Here is a 22,729-nt window from a genome sequence, read left to right on the forward strand (position 1 = left end):
TATGTGCAGGAGGGTTAGGTTCCACAACTTGTCGGCTTCATTTTTAATGTTTGCTTCATTGCTTACTTGTCTGTAAATGACCCTGGAATATATGTCAGCAAATGCAACAAATGTATAGTGTCCTGTTGTCCAGAAACAGTGCTCCGAAACTCTATCTGCACCTCTAGCCCCCTGATGCTGCAGACTGTATTGATAACAATGACTGTCATCTGCATCATCATTATTGATTCATCAACGTCTTTTTCATCCTCACCGAGATCATCACAGTCATCTTGTGGTCACATTGTCATCGCATGAATGTATTCCAGCATGCTGTAGTGGATAGTGATCACATGCCATTTTACAATCAATACAGGTTAAGCACTGCTACACTTAGCACCAGTTAGGTATTGATCAGTTACACAAACAAAAATCTTTGTAGCCATTAATATCAGAGATGGAAACAATTGTCCCATCAATATGGAATTCATAATAATAAAAGTATTATATTGACTAGTAACAATCTTGCATCTAAACAGTTTTCCTTCCAGACACTGAAACATTTTCATAACAACTAACAGTCTAAAGATCAAACACATTACCTGAATAAAGATTATGAAAAAAAAAAAATAACGTATTAGGAATCTATATTAGGAACGCCTCCTGCCTGCCAAATTCACTTTAAAAAGTATTCCACCGATTTAGCATTGCAATTCTGTTACACTGCTGAACTCACTGGATCTATACAAGCGAACAGGGGGTGGCATATTTTGTCAATATCCTCCATTACCCACAACGCAGCTTGGCAGTTTGGTTGGTGCTATGCTAAAAAAGGAAATGTAGCATTGAGCCTTTAGCCTCGAGCACAGATGAAAAGCTGGCTGCAGAAGTCTGATACACTAACTTCTTTCTAACTACAGTGCCTTGCAAAAGTATTCACCCCTGCTTGAACTTTCCCACATTTTGTCACGTTTTAACCACAAATGTCAATGTATTGTATTGGGATTTTATGTGATAGACCAACACAAAGTGGTGCATAAATATGAAGTGGAAGGCTGTATGTTTAGACTCGTTGTCCTGCTGGAAGGTGAGCCTCCACCCCAGTCTCAAGTCTCAACAGGTTTTCTTCTAAGATTGTCCTGTATTTGGCTCCATCCATCTTCCCATCAACTCAGACCAGCTTCCCTGTCCCTGCTGAAGAAAAGCATCACCACAGAATGATGCTGCCACCACCATGTTTCACGGTGGGGATGGTGTGTTCAGGGTGATAGTTTTCTGCCACACATAGCATTTTACATTTAGGCCAGAAATGTCAATTTTGGTCTCATCTGACCAGAGCACCTTCCTCCACATGTTTGTTGTGCCCCCCACATGGCAAACTGCATGGCTTTGATTCAACAATGGCTCTCTTCTTGCCACTCTTCCATTAAGGCTCGATTTGTGGAGTGCATGACTAATAGTTGTCCCGTGGACAGATTCTCCCACCTGAGCTGTGGATCTCTGCAGCTCCTCCAGAGTTATCATGGGCCTCTTGGCTGCTTCTCTGATAAATGCTCTCCTTGCCCGGCTTGTCAGTTTAGGTAGACCATGTCTTGGTAGGTTTGCAGTTGTGCCATACTCTTTCCATTTTCAGGTGATGGATTGAACAGTGCTCTGTGAGATGTTCAAAGCTTGGGATATTTTTTCATATCCTAACTATGCTTTAAACTTCTCCACAACTTTATCCCCGACCTGTCTGGTGTGTTCCTTGGGCTTCATGATGCTGTTTGTTCCCTAATGTTCTCTAGCAAACCTCTGAGGCCTTCACGGATCAGCTGTATTTACACTGAGATTAGATTACACACAGGTGGACTCCATTTACTAATTAGGTGACTTCTGAAGGCAACTGGTTGCACTGGATTTTATTTAAGGGTATCAGAGTGAAGGGGGGTGAATACTTTTGCACAACACACTTTTCTGTTTTTTATTTGTAAAAAGAAATTAAGACCATTTGTAATTTTCCTTCCACTTTACATTTATGCACCACTTTGTGTTGGTCTATCACATAAAGTCCCAATGAAATACATTTACATTTGTGGTTAAAACGTGACAAAATGTGGGAAAGTTCAAGGGGGGTCAATACTTTTGCAAGGCACTGTACATACCCCAGATTCTTTAGTCTTCAGCCCAAACCAGTGCTGACTCAAGTGACATCCCATGAGGCGATTTATCTGTCTCTGCTCAGCTCCTTCTGGAGCAAAAAAAATACTTTCCACAACTCTTCTTTTACTATAGGCAGTATTAATCCCCAAGACCTGAAGACAGACTTCAATTCATAATATACAGTATAGCATATACAGTCACATTATACGTGTATATCAATGATAAACACACTCAGTCATTATGTACTCACTATCTGCTTGGCAGATTAACAACTGACTTGGACTTTTTATAAAGGAAAAAAAAAAAACACCTGAAAGAAAAAAGAAGAAATGACTCCATATTGCTCGTCCAGCCTAATGAAAGTCTCCAGAAGCTAACTGCTGAGTGTAAAAGCGTTAGCAAGACCCCCATCTCTAATAACGTCTTTTCAAAACTTTTCTGCGGTCTCCTGGGTTTATGTTTTCTTCGATTACGCTGGACAAGCTGTTCAATCCATGTTTTTTTTTTATTTATGCTGTTTTGTGAAGTCCTCAGATACTTCTGTTGTTTAGGAGAATGCTGCAGCGCTGTTTCAATGTGAAGCTCCAGAAACGTTTGTTGGACTACAAAACTTCCGAGCAGATAATGAGTGATTTATCATTTCTGGGTGAACTTGTCCTTTAAAGTAGAAAAGAGTCATTCTTGAGTGTACATGAGCTCAGTTCAGTTGAGTGTGTGTGTGTGTGTGAGTGTGTGTGTGTGTGTGTGTGTGTGTGTGTGTGTGCGTGCGTGCGTGCGTGCGTGCGTGCGTGCGTGCGTGCGTGCGTGCGTGCGTGCGTGCGTGCGTGTGTGTGTGTGTGTGTGTGTCCGTCCGTGTGCTGGTCCTGTTGGTTCAGCTGGAGTTTTTCTCAGCGTCACACCTCATGTGTAGCAGGAGGCCTGGCCTGGGAGGACTGGGCAGGTGCTAATTGGGCCTGTAGCTTCTGAATGGAGGCGCCTGCCATGAATGGAAAGTGAATGGATCGGGCGAGAGGGGGCCTCGTGTGATCTGTGTGTGTTTGCTCAGTGTGTGTACGGTACATCAGCGCAGCGCCACAGACTGTATAATCGCACCTCCGGCCTGTGTACTGGTATCCGTCTCAGCTAAGTTAAATAGATCCTCATTTTGTCGCAGATGGAGGGATGACACCCCTTTGGGACTTGGATGCAGGGAGAGAGACGCAAATCCATTTAGTCACAGGTCTCTAAGTGGAGTAAAAGGCAGACTCAAGGAGGGGATGAGAAGGGAATTAAACCAACGTAACACAAGGCTGCTAAGTGTGTCAGCATCTACGAAAGGAAGCAGGCGGGGGTCGTTAATAGCGCCGGGGTTGTGTGTGTGTTTGTTTCGGCATATTATCAGCATGAAACATCTGCTCTTGTTAATCTTTACCGACCTTTAGGCAATACTTCATTTACTCTAAGTAATTCCCCCAGAGGGACAAAACTCACACCCACCCTATAAGCCCAGGCAACTGAATAGATCCTAGAAGTAAAACAGATCAGATGAATACATCAGATCTTGAGTCAGAGGGAGTTCGGAAATTAGCCCTTTTTTTTTCCTCTCAGAATATAGAACAGAGAACTATCTCCGCCTATCTCTCCATCACGCTTTTCAATCGGCATTCCCTTTGAAGGAATTAAGGAATGGAAACTGTTGAGAGAGAGATGAGACCTGATAGCTCTCCCTGGTGTGTCGCTTATGTAAAAAGGGCTGTGATATAACCCAAGGGGGGGAGACGGCGTTCATGGGATGAGTAGACTGAAGTACATGCAAGAACGAGGTCATACGTGTGCACCAACAGAATTTGCTGATACGTGCATGTTGACACAGGGTGCAATATTCCTTAACGCCAGAAAAAGAAACATTACGTTTGGATATTGACTTTTCTAGTCTGTGTGGTAAAGGTTTATATTACAGACAGTCACAGTGTTGTGATTTATTATAGATGTGCTGTCAGTGAAATACTGGGTCAGTACCAGGACAAATGGGAACATCAAGAAGACAAGTGGTCAAAGAATTTGGGTTTTAGAGGAATTTATGCACAAATTACGTTTAGAAGTTGGAAGTCTCTGGTTCTGCAGTAAAATCTCGCCTCTCTCTCTCTCTTTCTTTGAAGAAGGATTTGACAGCACACTGGACCTGAACTGCTCCGAATCCCTCTGAACATACTGCACAGCACATCAGTGGCAGAGGTCTGTGGCATAAGCTCGCTCGCACAAACAACAAACTGCCCCAAAAACATGCTCTCAGTATTGAACATCATGTCATTCAATCATTGGAGACGGAGAGGAGAAACTCTCAAGCAGCATCAAAACCAGCCTCATACCCAGAATGCAACACTCTTGGAGTAACATAGCGTTGAGGCTCTTGACAGCTTTACTGGTTTCATATGTGCAAAATATATATTTTATAATAAAGTTGTGTTATTTTCTTATCAAAATAAAGTAAAACTTGCAGAGAACATGCAGAGAGCAGGATCCTCCTGTTCTGGTACCTGCATTGGCAATGCAAATGTCTACCTGTTATCTACCTGTTAGACAGACAGGAAGTTAGCATGAACACTTACAGCAGCCTCAAAGTTTAGAATAAAAGTTTTTTATTTTATACAATCTTTTATGCAAGTGTGCCTCAGAGTTTAGCTCCACTTCAAGAATTTCCCACAATGCACTAGGAATATTTGGAGGAACCGGTGTTTCCACTCCAGGGACTGAGGTCTAGATAAAGTTCTGTTGGGGTAAATTAATGTCCCCAAATAATACTTGTTGGGGCAGTACTACTTTTCAAAAGTAAAGTAAACTCAGGTGGGTGCAGGGGCGGTTCTAGGGGGGGGGCCAACAGGGGCCAGTGCCCCCGTAACTCTGAGTCTGGACCCCCCTGTGGCCCCCTGACAGGGAGTCTGCATTAATAACACAATGACAGATTTCTTGCAATGATTTTGTTCTGAAGGGAAAGGCAGAAATAAAGTGTCTTACTACCCAATCACAATTGCTGAAATTGTAAACACTGCTTTGTCTGAATGAGGGATTTGTCCTTTTTTCCGGGTTGTATGTGCCCCCTTACAAAAAAGCCGGCCCCAACCTGGCCCCCCTATTAAATCTGGTCTAGAACCGCCACTGGGTGGGTGAGACTTGAATATTTCTGATTTCTGATCACTTTATCGTCGCAAAAATCTACAGCCTCAAACCAATTTTTGTTTGTTTATTGTGGGACACATTAACATGGAGTTACAGAGGAGGTCGTTAATCATGCGTAAGCAAACAAATTTGCCCGATCTTTGCAGGTCCTCAGACCGCAGTGACGGAAGGAACCTGTCAGCTCCCCGAGAAGTCGCTGCTGAGACTAAAAGTTCTGGGTACTTAAAGTGGAAATACATTGTTACTTAAAATAAAGTCCTTGCATGATGATATAGTCCCCCATGAGATGCACATTAGTTCCCTTATTCACTCAACTTTTGATCTTATAACCACTAAGCACTTCACTGGTACAACGATGTGAAAAATATATATCCTGTGATCTGCAGCCTGTCATCTAAACCTCTTGGCTTGTGATTAACTGAATCATTTTAAGTCTTCAGGTTCTCAGTTCACAATTTGAATTGTGCCTGCCACGCATAGACAGATGCTCGCTGCAGATTAACAAGGGCTCTAAAGTCAAGAAGTTTGGCAGCATGATTTCTCTGCTTCATGCGTCCAAAAAAACTCCAAACATGACTCATTCATGGCGATGACCCGCTCTGACATTGGGAAAGGGGTTAACACAATGATTGTGTGTGTGTTTGTATGTGTGTGCGTCTGCATCGGCGCCAACAGGGGAAGCTGCAGGCGTGGGGGGTGGGGTGCCCCAGAAATTGGCAATTGCCCCTCACCCTTCCCCCCACTGCTGGGCACCCACATGGACAGTGAGTAGAAGCGGAGGAGGGAGGAGGAAGGTGGAGAGATGCCAGCATGTCTTCCCTCTTGGCGCTGAGATGATCCTCATGGTGTGCCCGCTGCACCCTCTTTGTGCGCATCCATTTAAGCACTATCAGTTGAAAACAGATCCGGGATGAGCACCGCTCTCGGAGTGAGCGTGCATATTCCCTGTACAGTCCGTCGGAAAAATAACTCCACCCCCTGCAACAGTGATCCATACATCCCGCCATGTCTCCATATGTGTCTAGACTGGAAGTTTCCCAGTAACCCTTAGTGGTCCAGACCTCTCCTTTCCCCCCGAGGTTGAGCTGATTAACAGTAATAGGGAACAACAATGCATGATAATGTGAATTATAATGGACCAATGGAGGCGGGCCTCTGGCCCCCTGCACTCCATATGAGGGCCGTGGTATAGTAAAGGGGCACATGGGCCCTGCAGGGACAGGCCAGACAAAGACAAAAGCACAGCAGACTGTAGGTCCATGTAAGTGGAAAGGACATGGGACGCCTGGAGGGGGTGCATAGGTCCTCTGCATGGTCCACACACACACACAGATGAGGGAATCAGTTTATTTTGAACTGTAAATACACTTGTGCCTGCCAGTGTACACACACATTAGTACAATGAGGTCACCCCGTAGCCCCAGCTTTCATATTGTTACGCTTTTTAAAAAATGAATGGCACCCAACCTAAAAACACAGCATTTTCTGGTTGCTGAAAAGTTGATATTTCAGAGATTATGTGAGTTTTACTCAAGAGCAGCCAAGCGCGGTCGGAGTGTTTTGTTTTTGCAGCAGCCGCAGCAGTTATTGGCCTCCCGCCTCCTCTCTGCTCCCTCACCTCCTTACGATGGCCAGCTGTTGTTCAGCCATCTTCCCCGTCTTCTCCTTCTCCGGGGCACTTACAACCATACGGTGGTCAGATAGGAGCATCATGGAGGGAAGTTTTAAACACCAGAGATGGACAGTGCAGCGAATCTAAAAAGACTACAACACACACACACACTGGCTCTGTGTTTGGAGGTCTCATCCCAAGTGACACCCAACGTGTCTCACTCAGGAGGGGTGAAGAGGTCAGCCCATTTACTCTGCAGAGGATCCCTGTCTGTGTCTAGTCCACACACACACACACACACAAAGTGAAACAGACAGAGAGAGACAGAATTTGTCCCCTCTCACCTCATTTATCTCTCGACAAATTGGACTCAGTCTCCCTTGCAGTGTGTGGTGTCTGCTTATAAGGAGCTGTAAGAGACGGAGCTGACAGCTATCCGATATTAATGAGACTCATCCAGCTCCTTCACCCTCCGCTTTCTTGCTCCGCTTCTCTCTTTGCCGTTTTCATTTCTCGCAGCATTTCTTTCATTCTCTCGTTGATGGATAACGAGAGTCAGAGTTTGCGGCTGTTGATGAAAACTGTGATGAAACCAAAGACCCAGTGGAAAAACTGAGTCACGTATTAATTACTCTGTTTAGTTATCTTCTATAGGACTGTCTGAAAAATGACTCTTACAGTTTGGGTTGTGTGTAAATAATAATGTGGACAGATAAAAACCTCATGACTTGGCTACAGTGGCGGTTCTAGACCGGTTTTAATAGGGGGGCCGGGTTGGGGCCGGCTTTTTTGTTAGGGGGCACATACAACCCGGGAAAAGACAAATCCCTCATTCAGATAAGGGATAAATGGGACTTCAAACAATGTTTATAATTTCAACAACTTTGATTGGGTAGTAAACTGCTGAGACACTTTATTTCCACCTTTCCCTTCAGTAAAAAATCAGTGCAAGAAATCTGTCATTGTATTATTGATGCAGACTCCCTGTCAGGGGGCCACAGGGGGGTCCAGACTCAGAGTTACGGGGGCACTGGCCCCTGTTGCCCCCCCCCCCCCCCTAGAACCACCCCTGCTTGGCTAGCAGAGTCGCGTTTTCTGTATTTCTACAAAACTGTCTTATACTTTACATGTTGATGACCTGACTTTCACAGCTAGGCTGTGAAGCCAGTGACAGCACTTAAAGATGTTTTTTTTTTGTTTGTTTGCTTTTTACAACATTTGTAAGTGTGACACCACTTGATACTTTTAAGGAGACCTTGGGATTATTTCCGGCCGTGTTTGTGGCATCAAGAAACATGTATTCTAAGTCAAAACACGATGCTGTTCAAACCCTAACCATGTTTTGTCTGTGCCTGACACTAACCGGACCATAAGAACAGTGTTGTCGCAACATCAAATTAAAAAAAATAAACCCAAAAAAAACATTAAGTGGCAACATAATGAAATGAAAGATGCGTCTGTTAGTTAGGAGTGTAGGAAGGACAGAGTCTGTAACCATAACTGTAAAAAATAAAAAAAGAAAAGAAACATTTATTAGTGAAAAGACCAGATGGACTCATAAACAAAACATCAACATCTTCACTGGATTATTCACACCTTATTATCACGTGTGTATAATTAACAGAATATCAGTATTTCATGATTTTAAAATTACGGTTATCTTGAATATGGAGATATTGTGACAACATTATTTTTTAAGCAAGATGTTTGAGAAACAGTGTGTTGGGTTTAAGTCTTTTAGTGATTTTAAGTTCAGCAGTAAGGTGACCTCTGGCTGCTCTTGTTCAGTGTCAGCACTCATTTCGAACGGCTGTTTCCAGAAGAAGGTTCTTTGGTCTGACGAGACCATGGTGTAGTATTTTGGCCATCACAACTAGACGAGATTTGGCAGAGAGACACCGCAAACACACCATCCCCGACTGTGGAGCGTGGTGGCGGCAGCATCATGCTGCAGGACCTGGAAGGCTTGTAAAGGTCGAGGGTAAAACGAATGCAGCAAAATATCGAGAAATCTTGGAGGACAATCTGATTCAGTGTGCAAGAGACATGTGACTTGGGAGAAGATTTATTTTCCAGCAAGACGTTGACCCAAAGCATACAGATAAAGGTTCTCAAAAATGGTTTAAAGTCGGCGAGGTGAATGTCGCGGAGCGGCCGAGTCAAAGCTCAGACCTCAATCCAACATAATGTTTGAGGCTGGACTTGAAAAGGGCTGTTCACGCCTGATCCCTGTGCAACCTGACAGAGCTTTGAGCAGTTTTGCAGAAGAATGGGCTAAAATTGCAGCGTCAAGATGTGCAAGACTGATAGAGACCTTTTAACAAAGACTCAGTGTTGTGATTGAGGCCAAAGGTGCGTCTACTCTTTACTGCTGTGGAGGGGGTGAATACTTCTCCAACCCCTTTTTTACATTGGCGTTACTGTCTATCAATCTATTTTCACTTCGACTTTAGAGAGTTTTTATTTTGTCATTGACCACGATTCCCTTTTTTTAAAGAAATAAAAGAGGAAAACATCATACATCACTTTTTATAGGCACTGTATATGGTGTTGATAAAGCATGTATCTAAAAAAGTGATGTTGCTGTTGGATCCAGAGTCTAGCAGACTACAAGCAGCTACGTCAGGAGGAAACGCTCCCTCGGTGGACGTCCACTCCTCATCACAGACACTTCACACCTCGGCCAAAACGTGCGCGAGTCTCTCCCCTCTGGCAGGCGCTACAGGACCATTTGGGCCAAAGCAAGCAGACACAAGAAGTGTTTCCTCCCAAAGGACATCACACTCATAAACAGTTAACTCAGCTATGTGAATGTCTCCCCGTAGTGTCTGCACAATGCCCAACCATTACTGGGCAATTACTGTTGATATATCTGTGTGTATTTGCAGTATTTACATGCTGTGCTGTATATACGACCACCTCAATATTTAATTTACTCTCTCACTGCCCATTTTACTTCTAATTCATTGTACGTACAGGGTACTTTTCTTTTTTGAAAGTGCAATATGTAAGAATTAGTCACCTCTTGAGTTCATTCTCTAAACAAACAAGGGGCAGCATATCACCAAAGTAACCACTAACTGCTGCTAACTGTAGCTGCCCTTAGCTAGTTAGCTCAGTGAGCAGTGCAGTTAGCGTTCTGGACTTGGAGTTCAGAGTGGTTTTATTATAAAAGTAGAGGCCGAGGCTAGCGGCTTAGCATGCTAACTTCAGTATATCTCTCCAATAGAATATATAAACGTCTTTGACACAATATCAACATAGTTGTTTCTTTACACTTACATAATGCAAGTTTAATTATTTATTTTCTCAATTCTTACATGCATTGCACCTCTAAAGCCTTCTGTAGAGTTTTTGGCTCAGACACGTGTGAACACACTCGGCCAATACACTTTTTTGCTGGAGTATGTTGGCAGGCGGAGGAGAGAGCTGAGTTACTGAGCAAACACTCCCAAACTTAAAGTTATTACTGTTGGAAAATCAAGCTATTTAACAATAAAACATAATCAAATAAAACGTACAGCAGCTTTAAGTATATTAAACATGTGTCATTTTCCATTTAATTTTATTATACAAGTGTCATATTCAGTGCAAAGTTTTCTATCATGTTGAGTCAATGAAATATCTTGGACTAAATTAAAACCAAAATGCTCATTTATACATAAACATATGTGTATTCAATTATAACCTATGGCTATACTCCTACATAAACATGTGATTATTATCAAAAAATGTGTACATACTAATGCATTTCAAGTTGGAATGTCTCATGAAATACATTTCACATGTAGTTGTTAATTTACTACACAGTGACTCAACATGTAAAAACGTTGGATTAAACCCGACCCTTCACACTGAACTTTGGTAATAAAATGAAATGGAAAATCTATATGCAGTTAAAATACTTCAATATGTTAGGGAAATAATTTTTGAGTGTATACTCTCTACAAATGCAATTTAAGTACATTAATCATCGTTGAATAAACAATCTAAGTCTTTGGTAGGACAATATATTATATAATATTGTATTCTACTGTGTAGAAGTGTTTTCAGTAGTCACTGACCACCACTGCCAAACAGCTCTGGCTCCACCTGATGGACAGTTTAGGGAAATGCACCTTTTTGTTTCTGATAGTTTTCACATTCTTCACCAATAAATAAAAGGAAAACATCACATTTCTACAGCTACCAAATATTTACATCGTATATCATTTTTTAAGTACTGGATTTATTTCCAGATGAACATGGAAGGTAATCTATTTAAATATAAATTAATATTTTATTTAAATTCCAAAATTACTGAAAATAAATAAATACCTGTATAAATTATGTAGCAGTTGTGTTCTTTGACTTCACTGTGGGCAAAGAGCTTCTCCCAGGTGTATCACTGACAAAGAGCCATCATCCATCATCAGCAGGGTGTGTAGTACCATGCAGGTGTGACAAATCTGAACTACATGACTTAGAACAGGGACAGCAGTAGTGACTATATACTGGCTCTGTACTGTAGTGAGTAGACCAACAACGTGATGGATCTTGTTGCTGTAAGTCAGTCCCATACACCCCCTCCCCCCATTAACTCGTCAAGCAATTAGATTTCAGTAAATTCCTGTAATGTAAACACCTTTTTCCCATGAAAAGCAACCAAACTGTGAGAAACATTCATATGTAAATATTGATCGTTGTTTATTAAAACTTTTAAATGTGATGACTTTTACACTGTTTCTGAGTTCTTCAGCACCGGTCTTCCAGAAGGAAAAAAAAAAAACTTGTTGAAGGAACTGAATAACACATTAATTTACACAAAAAAAAAAAAAACACAATTGGCACGATGTAACACAATCATGACCATAATGAGGAATATTGTCCTGTTTCTCTGCCAAAAACAACAAAGATAAAAAAAAAAAAAAAGGAAAAAAAGAGATTTTCCTTGACTCCTGTAACGTTTAGTCTCTGTTTTATGTCACAAAATATCAGGGGAGGAAAAAAACAACTGTTGGAGGAGAAAATACAAATCAATATCTGTATTTTGTGGAATAATCCTTTGGAGACACCACCAGACCTCTTCCTTTTCTGGCCCCTCGGTACACTGTTTCAACAATGTCTATCATCTCCTGCTTGTCCTCCATTGTCCAGTTGATCTTGTTGTTGTTACCGGTGCCCAAATCAATCATGATGTGTTTGTTCCTGAAAAACACAAGATGACAATGTAAAGTCCCGACACAGTGCTGCAGTTCTTCAACAGTAACACAGAGGATGGCTGTATATGAGATGGTGCTTAAACAGCGTTATTAAAGGAAAATTACAACAATCATTATTAAAGTAATATTCACATTGAGATTTTGAAATGCAAACACTGGGGTTCCTCACCTGAAGAAGAACATGACGGTGCAGGGATCGTACAACTCGTACATCTTGTTGAAGTCAGGCACTTCGGTGATGTCCACCAGGTAAATGACGGCAAAGTTCTTTACCTGTCGGGACATATGCAGTTAGGAAATGAATGAAAGCTTAAACCGCAGCTGTCGGGCTGCAACTAACAGCGATTTGTCAATCATTTCCTTAAATAGATAAACTGTTTGGTCTATAAGATGTCCAGGATGACGTCCTCAAATGTCTTGTTTTGTCCACAACCAAAAGACATTCAGTTTACTGCGAAAGCGGGGGAAAAAAAAACTAGAAATTATGAAGATTTAACAAGCTGGAATCTGAGAGTGACAGCACCTGCCAGTTAACACTCCCATCCACATGATACATTTCATTCTTTACATGAGATGACGTCTGATGACCTCCATTTAAGATTAATCGAAGATGTAAACGGGCGCTAAACGTACTCTAAATGGACTGCAATACCTTCCCTTTTGTATGTTTTAGTATAAAAAAATGGGCATGATTTAATAAGTTTGGATACATATTTTTAATCATTGAGAAACAATTCCAATGCCTCAGCTTTTAAACAGCCTTACCAGTGTAGTGACACTTGCAAATAAAACATTTAGCATTCAATAATAAATGCAACAACGGGTAATTAGTTGCCATGGCAGCAATTACCTCGACTAAGGAAAACCAAGCAGGTAATTGAGGATATTAACTTAATTAAGTGTAACTCCCAGTGGAATTTCAATAGTGCGGGTGTAGTTTAGGTTAAGACAGTCTAATGGTGATACTGTGCATACGTAGCTTTTAAAAAAACTGACTTACATGAGTACTTAAACCTGTGGTCAATATAATATTTATTTTGTATCCCCACTGAAAGGTACCAAGTTACTGGCTGATAATAGCAGTCATTCTCATGTTATTTAACCTGTAAAGACCAGCGGACAACTCAGTTTTCCTAACAAGCACCATGTCCTCTCTGATCTCGCTAAAGCTATTGTGCAATAGAACAGCAAACCAGCAGGTGGTGCTATTGAGCATGTTTATCTAGCAGGGTTGGCTACCAATGCTCATCTGGCAACAAATAAGGTTTAAAGATTGGATCAAACAATACTCAAACCTTCTCAGCGATGCTGTAGAGAACTTCGTCCATTTTCATGCATGTTGGGTCCCAGTCGTGACCGAAGCGGATCACGAGGACTCGGTCCTCCTCAGACAGGATGGCTTGGTCGACCTGCCAGCCATTGTGGAGATGCGGTAGCATGTACGACATCTTGACTTAAGTTGACGATCCCCGAGCTGGAAAACGACACATTTGACTTTAGCTTCACATCACTTGAGATGCACTGGATGTCAGGTTTATTTAACATCAAGAAAAATCAAGACTCTCTTTAAAGTTTGGGTAAGAACATGGGCTTAGCCTGCTAGCTAGCGAGCTAGCAGTGGAAAAGTCTGGAAGGGAACAGAACGAAACATTCAAAGATATGAATTAAAATAACTTGTGAGTAACCACGTACCTTAAAATACAAGCGGATGTGTATTTTATATCACAATAAATGATTCTCGTCGTAAAAACGCAGCTTTTTTAATCCAATATACAAAGTAGAACCCAGTTAGTTGCTGCTCTGTACCTTTTCGGTACGTTGACGTCCTTTTTTTTTGCTTTACGTATGACATCATCAAACCAGCGACACCGCAGACGCAGCTTGTTTACGTCATTCGGATACACCTCTTTGTTGTTATTTTCATGACAACGTACCTCTCTCTTTGAAATCTCTTCCTATGCCTTTGGTGCAGTTGAAACAATTTAAAAAATGCATTTATTTAGATTCTTAGCCAATCAATCAATCAATCAATCAATTCATATAAAGGAGAAAAAATAGGTGAACACAACATTCACAGAGAATTAAAATGAATCGCTTGAATGTTATTGGATATATTAATGCCCCAATATAGGCAACAGTCTTTAAGGAACTGAGAAGATTCTTGATTTGACAAGAATCAAACCAAAAATCAACAAAATCAAGACCATCTTTACATTTTTTGGGCTGATATGTTGGTATGAAGGTGGACTGATTTCATTTTGATGTATGTAAGGTACATTTTCTCGAACATTTTCTCAAACATTTCTCCAATCAGTGTAACAGCTTTTACAAAATGGACATGATACACATATAAGCCAAACGAGCCCCTTCACTGAAGAGAACACTCTTTTACACCTCTCTAACCAGCGTGGTCTCAATGTGGATGGGACATGCAATAATGTGACATGTGAAATATGATACATTTCAAATGATAAAAGTTGTCCTTCAAATGCCACCTTTTTCTAGAGACAGTCTTTCTCATTTTATACTCGGAAGAACAAATACTGTGTTTTTTAACATATATAGTCAAAGAAATACACTGGTACTGTCCCTGCAACATGTGAAGTGAACTGAAAGCTTACATTTCCTCAGACTGTTCATTTTGCAACCGACAGAAAGAACACTCAATCCATGCCCCAGCATGCCCACATGTAGGGACAGATCACTTCACTCCCTTCTCTTCTTGGCTGGTAAAACTTTTGGTATGAGCTGCCTTGTTTTTGGACTGGAAAAGTGGGAATACTTTGATAGATGGTGCCATTTTTCTGTGCCTTGTTAGGAAGTTTCATATACAAACTGTCTAAATTACACACACTCACACACTCACACTAAAATATAGTTTGCTTTCCATATTTGTATGACCTAATTTCCCTCTTTCATCTTTCATTTGTGTCCGGCCATAATACGACAAAATAGAATGAGAATTATTCCTATTGTATATGGATAAGTAGGTAAATTTTGCTTTTGCATTGAAATATTAAATGGTCCGTATGCAGTAAAGAGACAAGACAAAACATTTATTGTTGTGCAATTCATTACAGTACAAACAGAACGTACAATGAACAAAGGTTCAAAGGTTATAGGAAACTTTTCCAGTCTATGACATAGCAGCATATTATGGCACTCCTCAGAGAGAGCATTAATCATCATCAGATACGTCTGAGCCTATCTTTAACTCCAACACTAAACTACACAATCACATTACTGTGGTTCTGGGTGGCCAGGTGATTAACAAAGTCAGACTATTTCACGTTAGACTATTTGGTCTAGGACACATGATTGTTTAACAACAACAACGATAGCCAATTTCGCAACAAAAGTAAGATCTATTTTCCTAACTAGCATCAACACTGTAATCATCCCTTAAAGCTGATATAATTTTGTATGGCTGTTGTTACATCTCACAACATCAGCCTTCAGTTTTCTGCACTTAAATCTCTGCTGAGAAGAGAGGTGAGTCTCCCACCGTGTTGGTTACACAAGTCCTCGGCTAGGAAACCACACCCTGCTCAGCAAAACAGTTTGGATCAGATTCCAGGTTGCACAAACCCACTTTAGGCCAGCAGGTGGCATAAAGAAGTTTCACATATATTTTTCTGGAGACAAAATGACTCCACCAGTGGTTCTTTGAACATCCCACGACGTCTAGAGAAACATATCCACAGCACATCAATATTCCATGAGGCAATGTGAAAAAAAATCCTGTACACAATAATGTCTTACAATCCCTGAGGAGCACTGATGTTCTGCTGGAACAGACAGTGTTGGGATGAGGTTCAGGTACAGTAGACCGAAACTGTACCCCTGCAGCTCCTAGTCCGCGGGATGCTCCGGACACGAGCGATTCACTTCAAACCACTCGTCTATACACCTGAAACAGGACGAGGGGGGAGAAGTTTTGACTAATGTTTGAGGCAAGTAGAATCACTGAATCACATTTAGCTCTATTAATAACAAGAAACATTTCAATGTGTTTATATATTTTTTAATGATGTAAAGAAAGCATATTTTTCATAACACTGTCTAATTTTTGCATGTACGGTGTTAATCAGCCACCTGCTAAGATAATGTATGCTATAACATACCCAATATAGAACTTTATAGAACAAGTTGTGCTCAATTTAGACCGATTCATTGGGGTTTCTTATTTTTTTCCTCCTTATAAAATCAGGGAATGGAAATGCGTGTGTTTCTTTCACTAATTGACCCAGTTATCATCATCATCAGTGTTAGAGTGACAATATCGATTGAAACAGGAGAAGTCAAATGTTACATCTGCCCCCACATGCAGGTGAAATTGCAACAACACACGTAACACCTTCATATAAATTCCTAGGACCACAATAAACTCCCGACAATATCAATATAGTTCAAACAATTTAACATCCATCAAAGAGAATCTAATCTCTTGAAGTCTAAAGTTTAAAATCTTGGCAGCTTGAAGCAATTTCAGATGCCCCCTGTTACGATTGCCCCCAGTCTCCTCTACTCTTGCCAAGACAGTAAATAAGCCGTCAAACTGTTCTCTTCAAAACATTTATCAGAATGCATCAATCTTTGAAAATGCATTTGAGTTTGCCTCTGGAAGTCGAGAATGTTCCGTATGCATGTGTGTGTGTTAGTTACCCTTTATGGTAGATGCAGAGGCAGGGCAGCCTGGCGATGGTGTCTCCCTGCTCCAGCTCCTCTAAACAGATGGCACATTCCCCCGAGTCTTTGGACAGGATGTCCTCTGAGAAAAACAATACGGACAGGGGCGAACTGAGAAAAGAGCCGCTTCACACACCAAATCACACATCAGACATTTAGTTCAGTCATTGAATCCTGCTTAACCATCTGTTTAACCTTTGGTACCTGAGTACCTGCTGTCAACTGCACCAAATCGAGAACTGGTATTCCTAGACAGTGTTTGAAGACTGATAATCTGTTTTATTAAAGGGATATTCCGGTGTAAATTTAATCCATGGTCTAACACACTGTGAAACTGTGTTAGACTCCCTCTCGAGAGATCAAGTTAGCAGACCGCTAATTTACGGAGTTTTATCAACCTCAGAAACGACCGCACGACAACAATACACTGCAGTAAACGGATCCAAATATAAACCGCCACCAAAAAGCCACAAATAATGCTCAGAACAGCACCAAACTTCAGCAACAGTACAAATAGGGTCTCAGCACATAGTCCGGGGCATTAAAACTCTGCTAGCTTAGCTGGATTTCTACTGAAAAGCTGACTAAATTTACCACTCTTCTGCAGCAGCTTCCTGTTGACGGGAAGTCCCGACGAGTCGATTACCGAGTGCAGTAGAGTTCCGCGGCTCATGGATGAAAATGTATGATTATGACTCCATGGAAAAGCAATCAAAATTCATATGTGTCTTACCTGCCAGTTTATAACAGTTATTATCGAGAGCGGACAGGGAAAAGAACGGAATTGAGCATTTCTAACCGCACTCGGTAATCGTCGCGTCGGGACTTCCCCGACCCGGAAGCTGATGGAGGAGAGTTGAAATCTGTTTTTAGCTTCCCAATAGAAATCCAGCTAAGCTAGCGGAGGTTAGATGCCCCGGACTATGTGCTGAGACCCTATTTGTACTGTTGCTGAAGTTTGGTGCTGTTCTGAGCATTATTTGTGGCTTTTTGGTGGCAGTTTATATTTGGATCCGTTTACTGCAGTGTATTGTTGTCGTGCGGTCGTTTCTGAGGTTGATAAAACTCCGTAAATTAGCGGTCTGCTAACTTGATATCTCGAGAGGGAGTCTAACACAGTTTCACGGTGTGTTAACACCATGGATTAAATTTACACCAGAACATCCCTTTAAGTGTCTGATGAGGCACATGTTTGAGACACATCTCTCATGACACACGTTTACCTGCACATCGAGCTGAGACAGGTCCCAGTGTCAATACCTGAGGCTAGGGAGCAACTGAGCCCCTTTGTTTTTCATGCTTGTATATAAAAAATAATCCTGCAGAAGAGGTAAGACAGTCATTAAAATGGAAACTATTTGCATGACCTGGAGTTAAGTGATGATTTTAAAAGTTTTAAACGAGTACGTCTGTGATAAGCTAAGACACGCTGCGCACTAAGTGCTGTATATATATTTATCAGCGACATGCACTCCACCGTGGCTGTGTGCCAGCTGAAAACTGAGCGTGCACGTGTTGCAACTATTAAAGATGAGGAGCGATCTGTTCTGGTTTGCGTCAAGCCTGGGAGTCTGCAGAAGGTGCGTGCAATGACAACTGTATGTCTACAGGCAGCATGTGTTTGCCTTTCCTGTGTGTGCACATGTAGGCCTGTGCACACCAATCACGCAGTCTGCACTATGTACAAATGTGCAGCCATGTTACTTTGAGCTGTATTTGCTTTGATGCCCTCAGGCTGCACTGCACTGTACTGTACGACCCCCTGGTGCAGGTGCATTTCTGTGATAATGAGTTCTTAATCTGTCTCAGAATAATTTCATGCAAGACTTAACACATTTATTCAGTGTAATCCTTTTCATCTTCCAGGTGCAGAAACAAAAACGGCATTATATTTGTATTGAGGAAGGAGACAGAAGCAGTGCTGGGATGTTATTAAGTTGGTGTTGTGAAGCGTTTATGTCTAATTTAGGGGTTCTTGTACTTGATTACTTCCTATGCTACTTTATACTTTAACTCCATTACATTTATTTGGCAGTTATAGTTAATATTTACCCTGTAGATTAAGATTTTATTTGAAAAGCCAACGATTCTCTAGTTAAATATGATGCTCTGTAAATGATCAAACTATGTAACTAACACATAACCACTTGCACCATCAAGTGTAATAATACAAAACAATATTTCAGTGGTTCCAACATGGGGCTTCAAAGGGTCCTACAGTATCACAAGATGTTTGCATGGAAAAAAATAAGAAAATAAAACAAATATCTGTTACATAAAATTCTAAATGTTGTCAGTTTGCAGTGTAATACTGGATGCTTTTACTTTTTCAGGGCCCCAAAAGCCTTTCAAATCAGGGAAGCATCACTGCGATGAAGGGTTGCGAGTAGACGCTGTTTTAAAGGGTCACAAGACAAAAGAAATTGGCAACCACGGTGATATTTGAGGATAAAACTGAGGAGCTCCCTTCTGGAGGGAGTACTTTTACAGAGGACTTGAACTTGCAGTAGAACCTTTTTCACATTTTGGTAATGTTACTTTAATATACAGCGTAATTCCGCTGGTTTTGCACATTAGAGAAGTCTTAGGGAGTACTCATTCATCTGTGGAAAAAGTAGTGTAAAGCCCTCTGTGGCACCAGAGGAAGCTGCATGTTATCTGATAAATGGCCTCGAATGATGTCACTCATTGGCAACATTGCATTGTGGGTAATGTAGGCGATCAGAAGGCGATATCTCAGGTTCTGCTGTGTCGATTCTAATATTTAGTTTATTTTAATTTGTCCATAATAAATCCAAACAGTGTTGAAGGTCGTATTGATAACATTTTTATGTAGACAAATATTTATTTTTTTAATATGCGACCAAGCTTGTAGAAAGGTGCAGAGTGATATCAATTTTCCATGAAAAAACTATTAAGGAAACGCTAGCTAGCTAGCATAATCAACCCAAACATTAGCTAGTGATAGCAACCTTAACATTTGCTAGATAGCACGGCGGAAATTAAATGCGACTCCAAGTGGCTGACTGTTATCATTAACAACTATAAAGGTGTGCAATGCTAAACCAGTGGACATATTACATAAAACATAGTGCCTACATTACCCAGAATCCAACTTAGCCACTGAGTGACATCAGTGGAGTTAATTTGACAGATTACATGCATCTTCTTCTGGAGACACAAAAGGCTTTTAATATGACTTTTTTCACATAAGCAGAAGTATTCCCAAGGACATATGAACACAAACAATTTGGGCAAATTTGTCGAATTGGTGGAGTTACCCTTTACGTATAAGATTCAGTCTTACCCACCAGCACAGTCTCAGTTCAGTTTCACGTCTTCTTTTGTGAGTCATACTGAGTACTGACAGATATCTACGGTAGCTGTTGCCACAGACTGATGCCAAGTCTTTCAAGTTCAACAATCTCCCTCCCCTGATGTCTTACTGTTGTAGGTGAGGCGCATTTTGCTGAAACACTTGAGCAGGTGCTTCTCTATTTCATCCGATGCCATAAACTTGGAGCAAAGAGGACAGTGGAGGCCTGGGAGGACAAAAACAGAGAGATAAGAAAATGAGGACCCAGATGTGCCAACGTCTCTCTCATAACGTTTTATTGATATGTACACAGAATAGGGCGTGGGACCGCTGGCATGAGTTTGACCTCACACGGTCACACGTAACCTCACACCCGCATGCACTTGCTAACTCTCTGTCTGCAGTAAACAATCAGTTATAATCTGCCTGCCTAATCATTGCTCATTACAAACCCACTGCGAACACATCGTTAACCCGAGACCGCTTCATGTTTATGCTGCATAATGAATTATGAATTAAATAAGTCATTTATTAATCCATAATTCGACCCACTTACAAACAGCCTCCTTGCACGTCTCGTCAGCCACTCAAAGATTAATAGGCCATTAATTCTGCTTGACCCGAGATAAGCTAACCACCTGTTTAACATTATAACACTGCTGGCAAGGAAATGGCGACAAATGCATCATTAATAATTATCTCTGTGTCTGGTGTAAAACCTTATGGTTGTGTCATGTGTTTTTAGGGAGGGGAAGAAATGGGACAAGTCCTTAGACACAGTGTCGGCCTGCAGAATCATCATTACACGGATCTTATGAGCAAAGGTTGTCGACGTGGTTATTAATGATTATACTTCCTCATATAGGAAATTGCCCTTGCCCGTAAATAGAAGGATGGCTGATCAGAATTCAGCCATATTTTTATGACCGTGTCAGGCCAGATGAGGAAATTGTTTAATGTCTCATTTCCAAGTCCAGCAGCAATAAAGATTCACGAAACACTATAAAATGCCAGATCTTTTTTTTTTTTTTTGTTTTTTTTTTTTTTAGGGCTTTTATTTTCCTGAGCGCTCCATAATAGTAATATCATATTAGTTTGAGTCCAATTTCATTTCTGAAACCAGTTAAGAAGAAGCTAGATTTACGGATCCAGGAAGTTCGTGTGCATATGTGTGTGTGTGTGTGTGTGCATGTGTGTGTGTGTCAGGCAATGTGTAACCAGCAGGAAGCTCTTATCTGCTGACCTACATAATGCACTCTTCCTTCAGAGTGAAAAACAAGCCAGTTTTGCAAGACAGAGGAGAGGCAAAACAAGACAGGCGGCGGTACAGTAGAACCACCTGTGGCTGTGAAAAAAAGAGCAGACGTGCTGCACAAAGGTCCTAGTCATCATCACCACCACCTTATGTGCCGGGTATCACATGTCAAATGGAAAAATACTAATCATCTTTGACAGCAACTGTAATGTATATGTCCGACGACATCATGTAGGGGTATCATGAGCATATGGTGTCCTACTGTACTTGAACTAGACTCAGTCTGAGTACACAAACACAGTGTTGAGAGCAGAGATATTGCAGTTATGACATATGAGATCACAAAATGGCCCCTGGGTGAGAGAGTGAAACACACAGTGTACTCAGAACAATAGAGGTTGATTAAAACAGCACCAGTGTGTCACCTCTCACCAGCCTGCTGAGAACAAAGACACTGTGTACTTCAGGAACATTAAGGAAATCTGGAGATGTGAAAGCATCAAGACTTAAGTCAGGTATTATCACACTACCAATACGCATGTGTCATGTGTTTTCTGAAGTGATAACTCGGGCGCAGTCTTACCTCCCAGCAGGTGAGGGGACAGGTGGGCCGGCAGGGACCCAATCAGCAACCTGTGGGCCTCAGGAGGCAGCTCGCCCTCGTCACCATCCGTGCCATCCAGGCTCTGATTGAGTACGCGTGACCCGGACCTGCCGCCGGCTGGTATACTGAGCCCGGAGCTGGTCGGCCCTCCACCCGTGTACCTGATCCGGGGGCCATCGGGTCCGTTGGTGTACCTGAACCCCGCAACCCTCTCCCCTCCGCTGGAGTTTCCAGACGGGAGATCGGAGCTGGAATAAGCTCGAGTTCTACCATCAAATACCGGGCTGCTCTGTTTGGCCCCCATGATGTCTCACTGCTTACCTCCTCAGGTTCTGCGTGCGCTTTAAAGTTTTTTTTTTTTAGCCACGACACATGGTCACAGTGAGTTCTGAGGAACTGACACAAACAAAGGAAATGAAGCCTGACACGCGAGCAACAATACAGGCGAGCTGATCCAACATCTTAAAGTTTCATGGTGCGCCCTGTGCGTAAAGTGCGCACTCACTGACGCATAACTTAATTTCCAAATGGTCGTGTTTTTTCTTTCTTGGCAGAGCCCTTCCCTTTTCTGTTTTTTTTTTTTTTTCAACAATGGAAAAATAAGGCAGATCAGGTCTCTCCAGTCTTAAGCCTTCAGTTCCTTCACATCAGACGAGGACATTCGCGCAAGAGTTGACCGACGGCCCACCTGGTTCAAGTTTGTTTTTGAGCTCAACTCTAGCCGTCTGGAAAGAAAAATAAAAGCAGGGATTGCCCTCCTCCCCCCTGTGAGGCA

At 41.7% G+C, this 22,729-nt stretch overlaps 2 protein-coding genes across 2 annotated transcripts; both read right to left on the minus strand.

Moving 5' to 3' along the window:
* Window positions 1-11,550: 11,550 nt before the first annotated feature.
* Window positions 11,551-13,958, minus strand: txnl4a (thioredoxin-like 4A). Its single transcript, XM_030410693.1, has 4 exons — window positions 13,783-13,958; window positions 13,386-13,564; window positions 12,260-12,363; window positions 11,551-12,076 (listed from the first exon to the last, which is right to left on the minus strand). The coding sequence occupies exons 2-4, from the start codon at window positions 13,536-13,538 to the stop codon at window positions 11,905-11,907; spliced, it is 429 nt and encodes a 142-aa protein (XP_030266553.1). The 5' UTR covers window positions 13,539-13,564; window positions 13,783-13,958; the 3' UTR covers window positions 11,551-11,904.
* Window positions 13,959-15,120: 1,162 nt separating this feature from the next.
* LOC115577801 (E3 ubiquitin-protein ligase znrf2-like) lies at window positions 15,121-22,729 on the minus strand. Its single transcript, XM_030410687.1, has 4 exons — window positions 21,934-22,729; window positions 20,226-20,321; window positions 16,756-16,861; window positions 15,121-16,000 (listed from the first exon to the last, which is right to left on the minus strand). The coding sequence occupies exons 1-4, from the start codon at window positions 22,256-22,258 to the stop codon at window positions 15,943-15,945; spliced, it is 585 nt and encodes a 194-aa protein (XP_030266547.1). The 5' UTR covers window positions 22,259-22,729; the 3' UTR covers window positions 15,121-15,942.

This window comes from Sparus aurata, chromosome 3, assembly GCF_900880675.1.
Source record: "Sparus aurata chromosome 3, fSpaAur1.1, whole genome shotgun sequence".
Classification (NCBI taxonomy): domain Eukaryota; kingdom Metazoa; phylum Chordata; class Actinopteri; order Spariformes; family Sparidae; genus Sparus; species Sparus aurata.

Coding starts and splice junctions, on each gene's coding strand:
- LOC115577801 (XM_030410687.1), bottom strand. CDS start 22,258: ATGGGGGCCAAACAGAGCAGCCCGGTATTTGATGGTAGAACTCGAGCT. Junction 16,862..20,225: donor AATGCGCCTCACCTACAACA/GTAAGACATCAG, acceptor TGTTTTTCTCAG/AGGACATCCTGTCCAAAGAC. Junction 16,001..16,755: donor CTCTGCATCTACCATAAAGG/GTAACTAACACA, acceptor GTCCTGTTTCAG/GTGTATAGACGAGTGGTTTG.
- txnl4a (XM_030410693.1), bottom strand. CDS start 13,538: ATGTCGTACATGCTACCGCATCTCCACAATGGCTGGCAGGTCGACCAA. Junction 12,364..13,385: donor TCTACAGCATCGCTGAGAAG/GTTTGAGTATTG, acceptor ATGTCCCGACAG/GTAAAGAACTTTGCCGTCAT. Junction 12,077..12,259: donor ACCGTCATGTTCTTCTTCAG/GTGAGGAACCCC, acceptor TGTGTTTTTCAG/GAACAAACACATCATGATTG.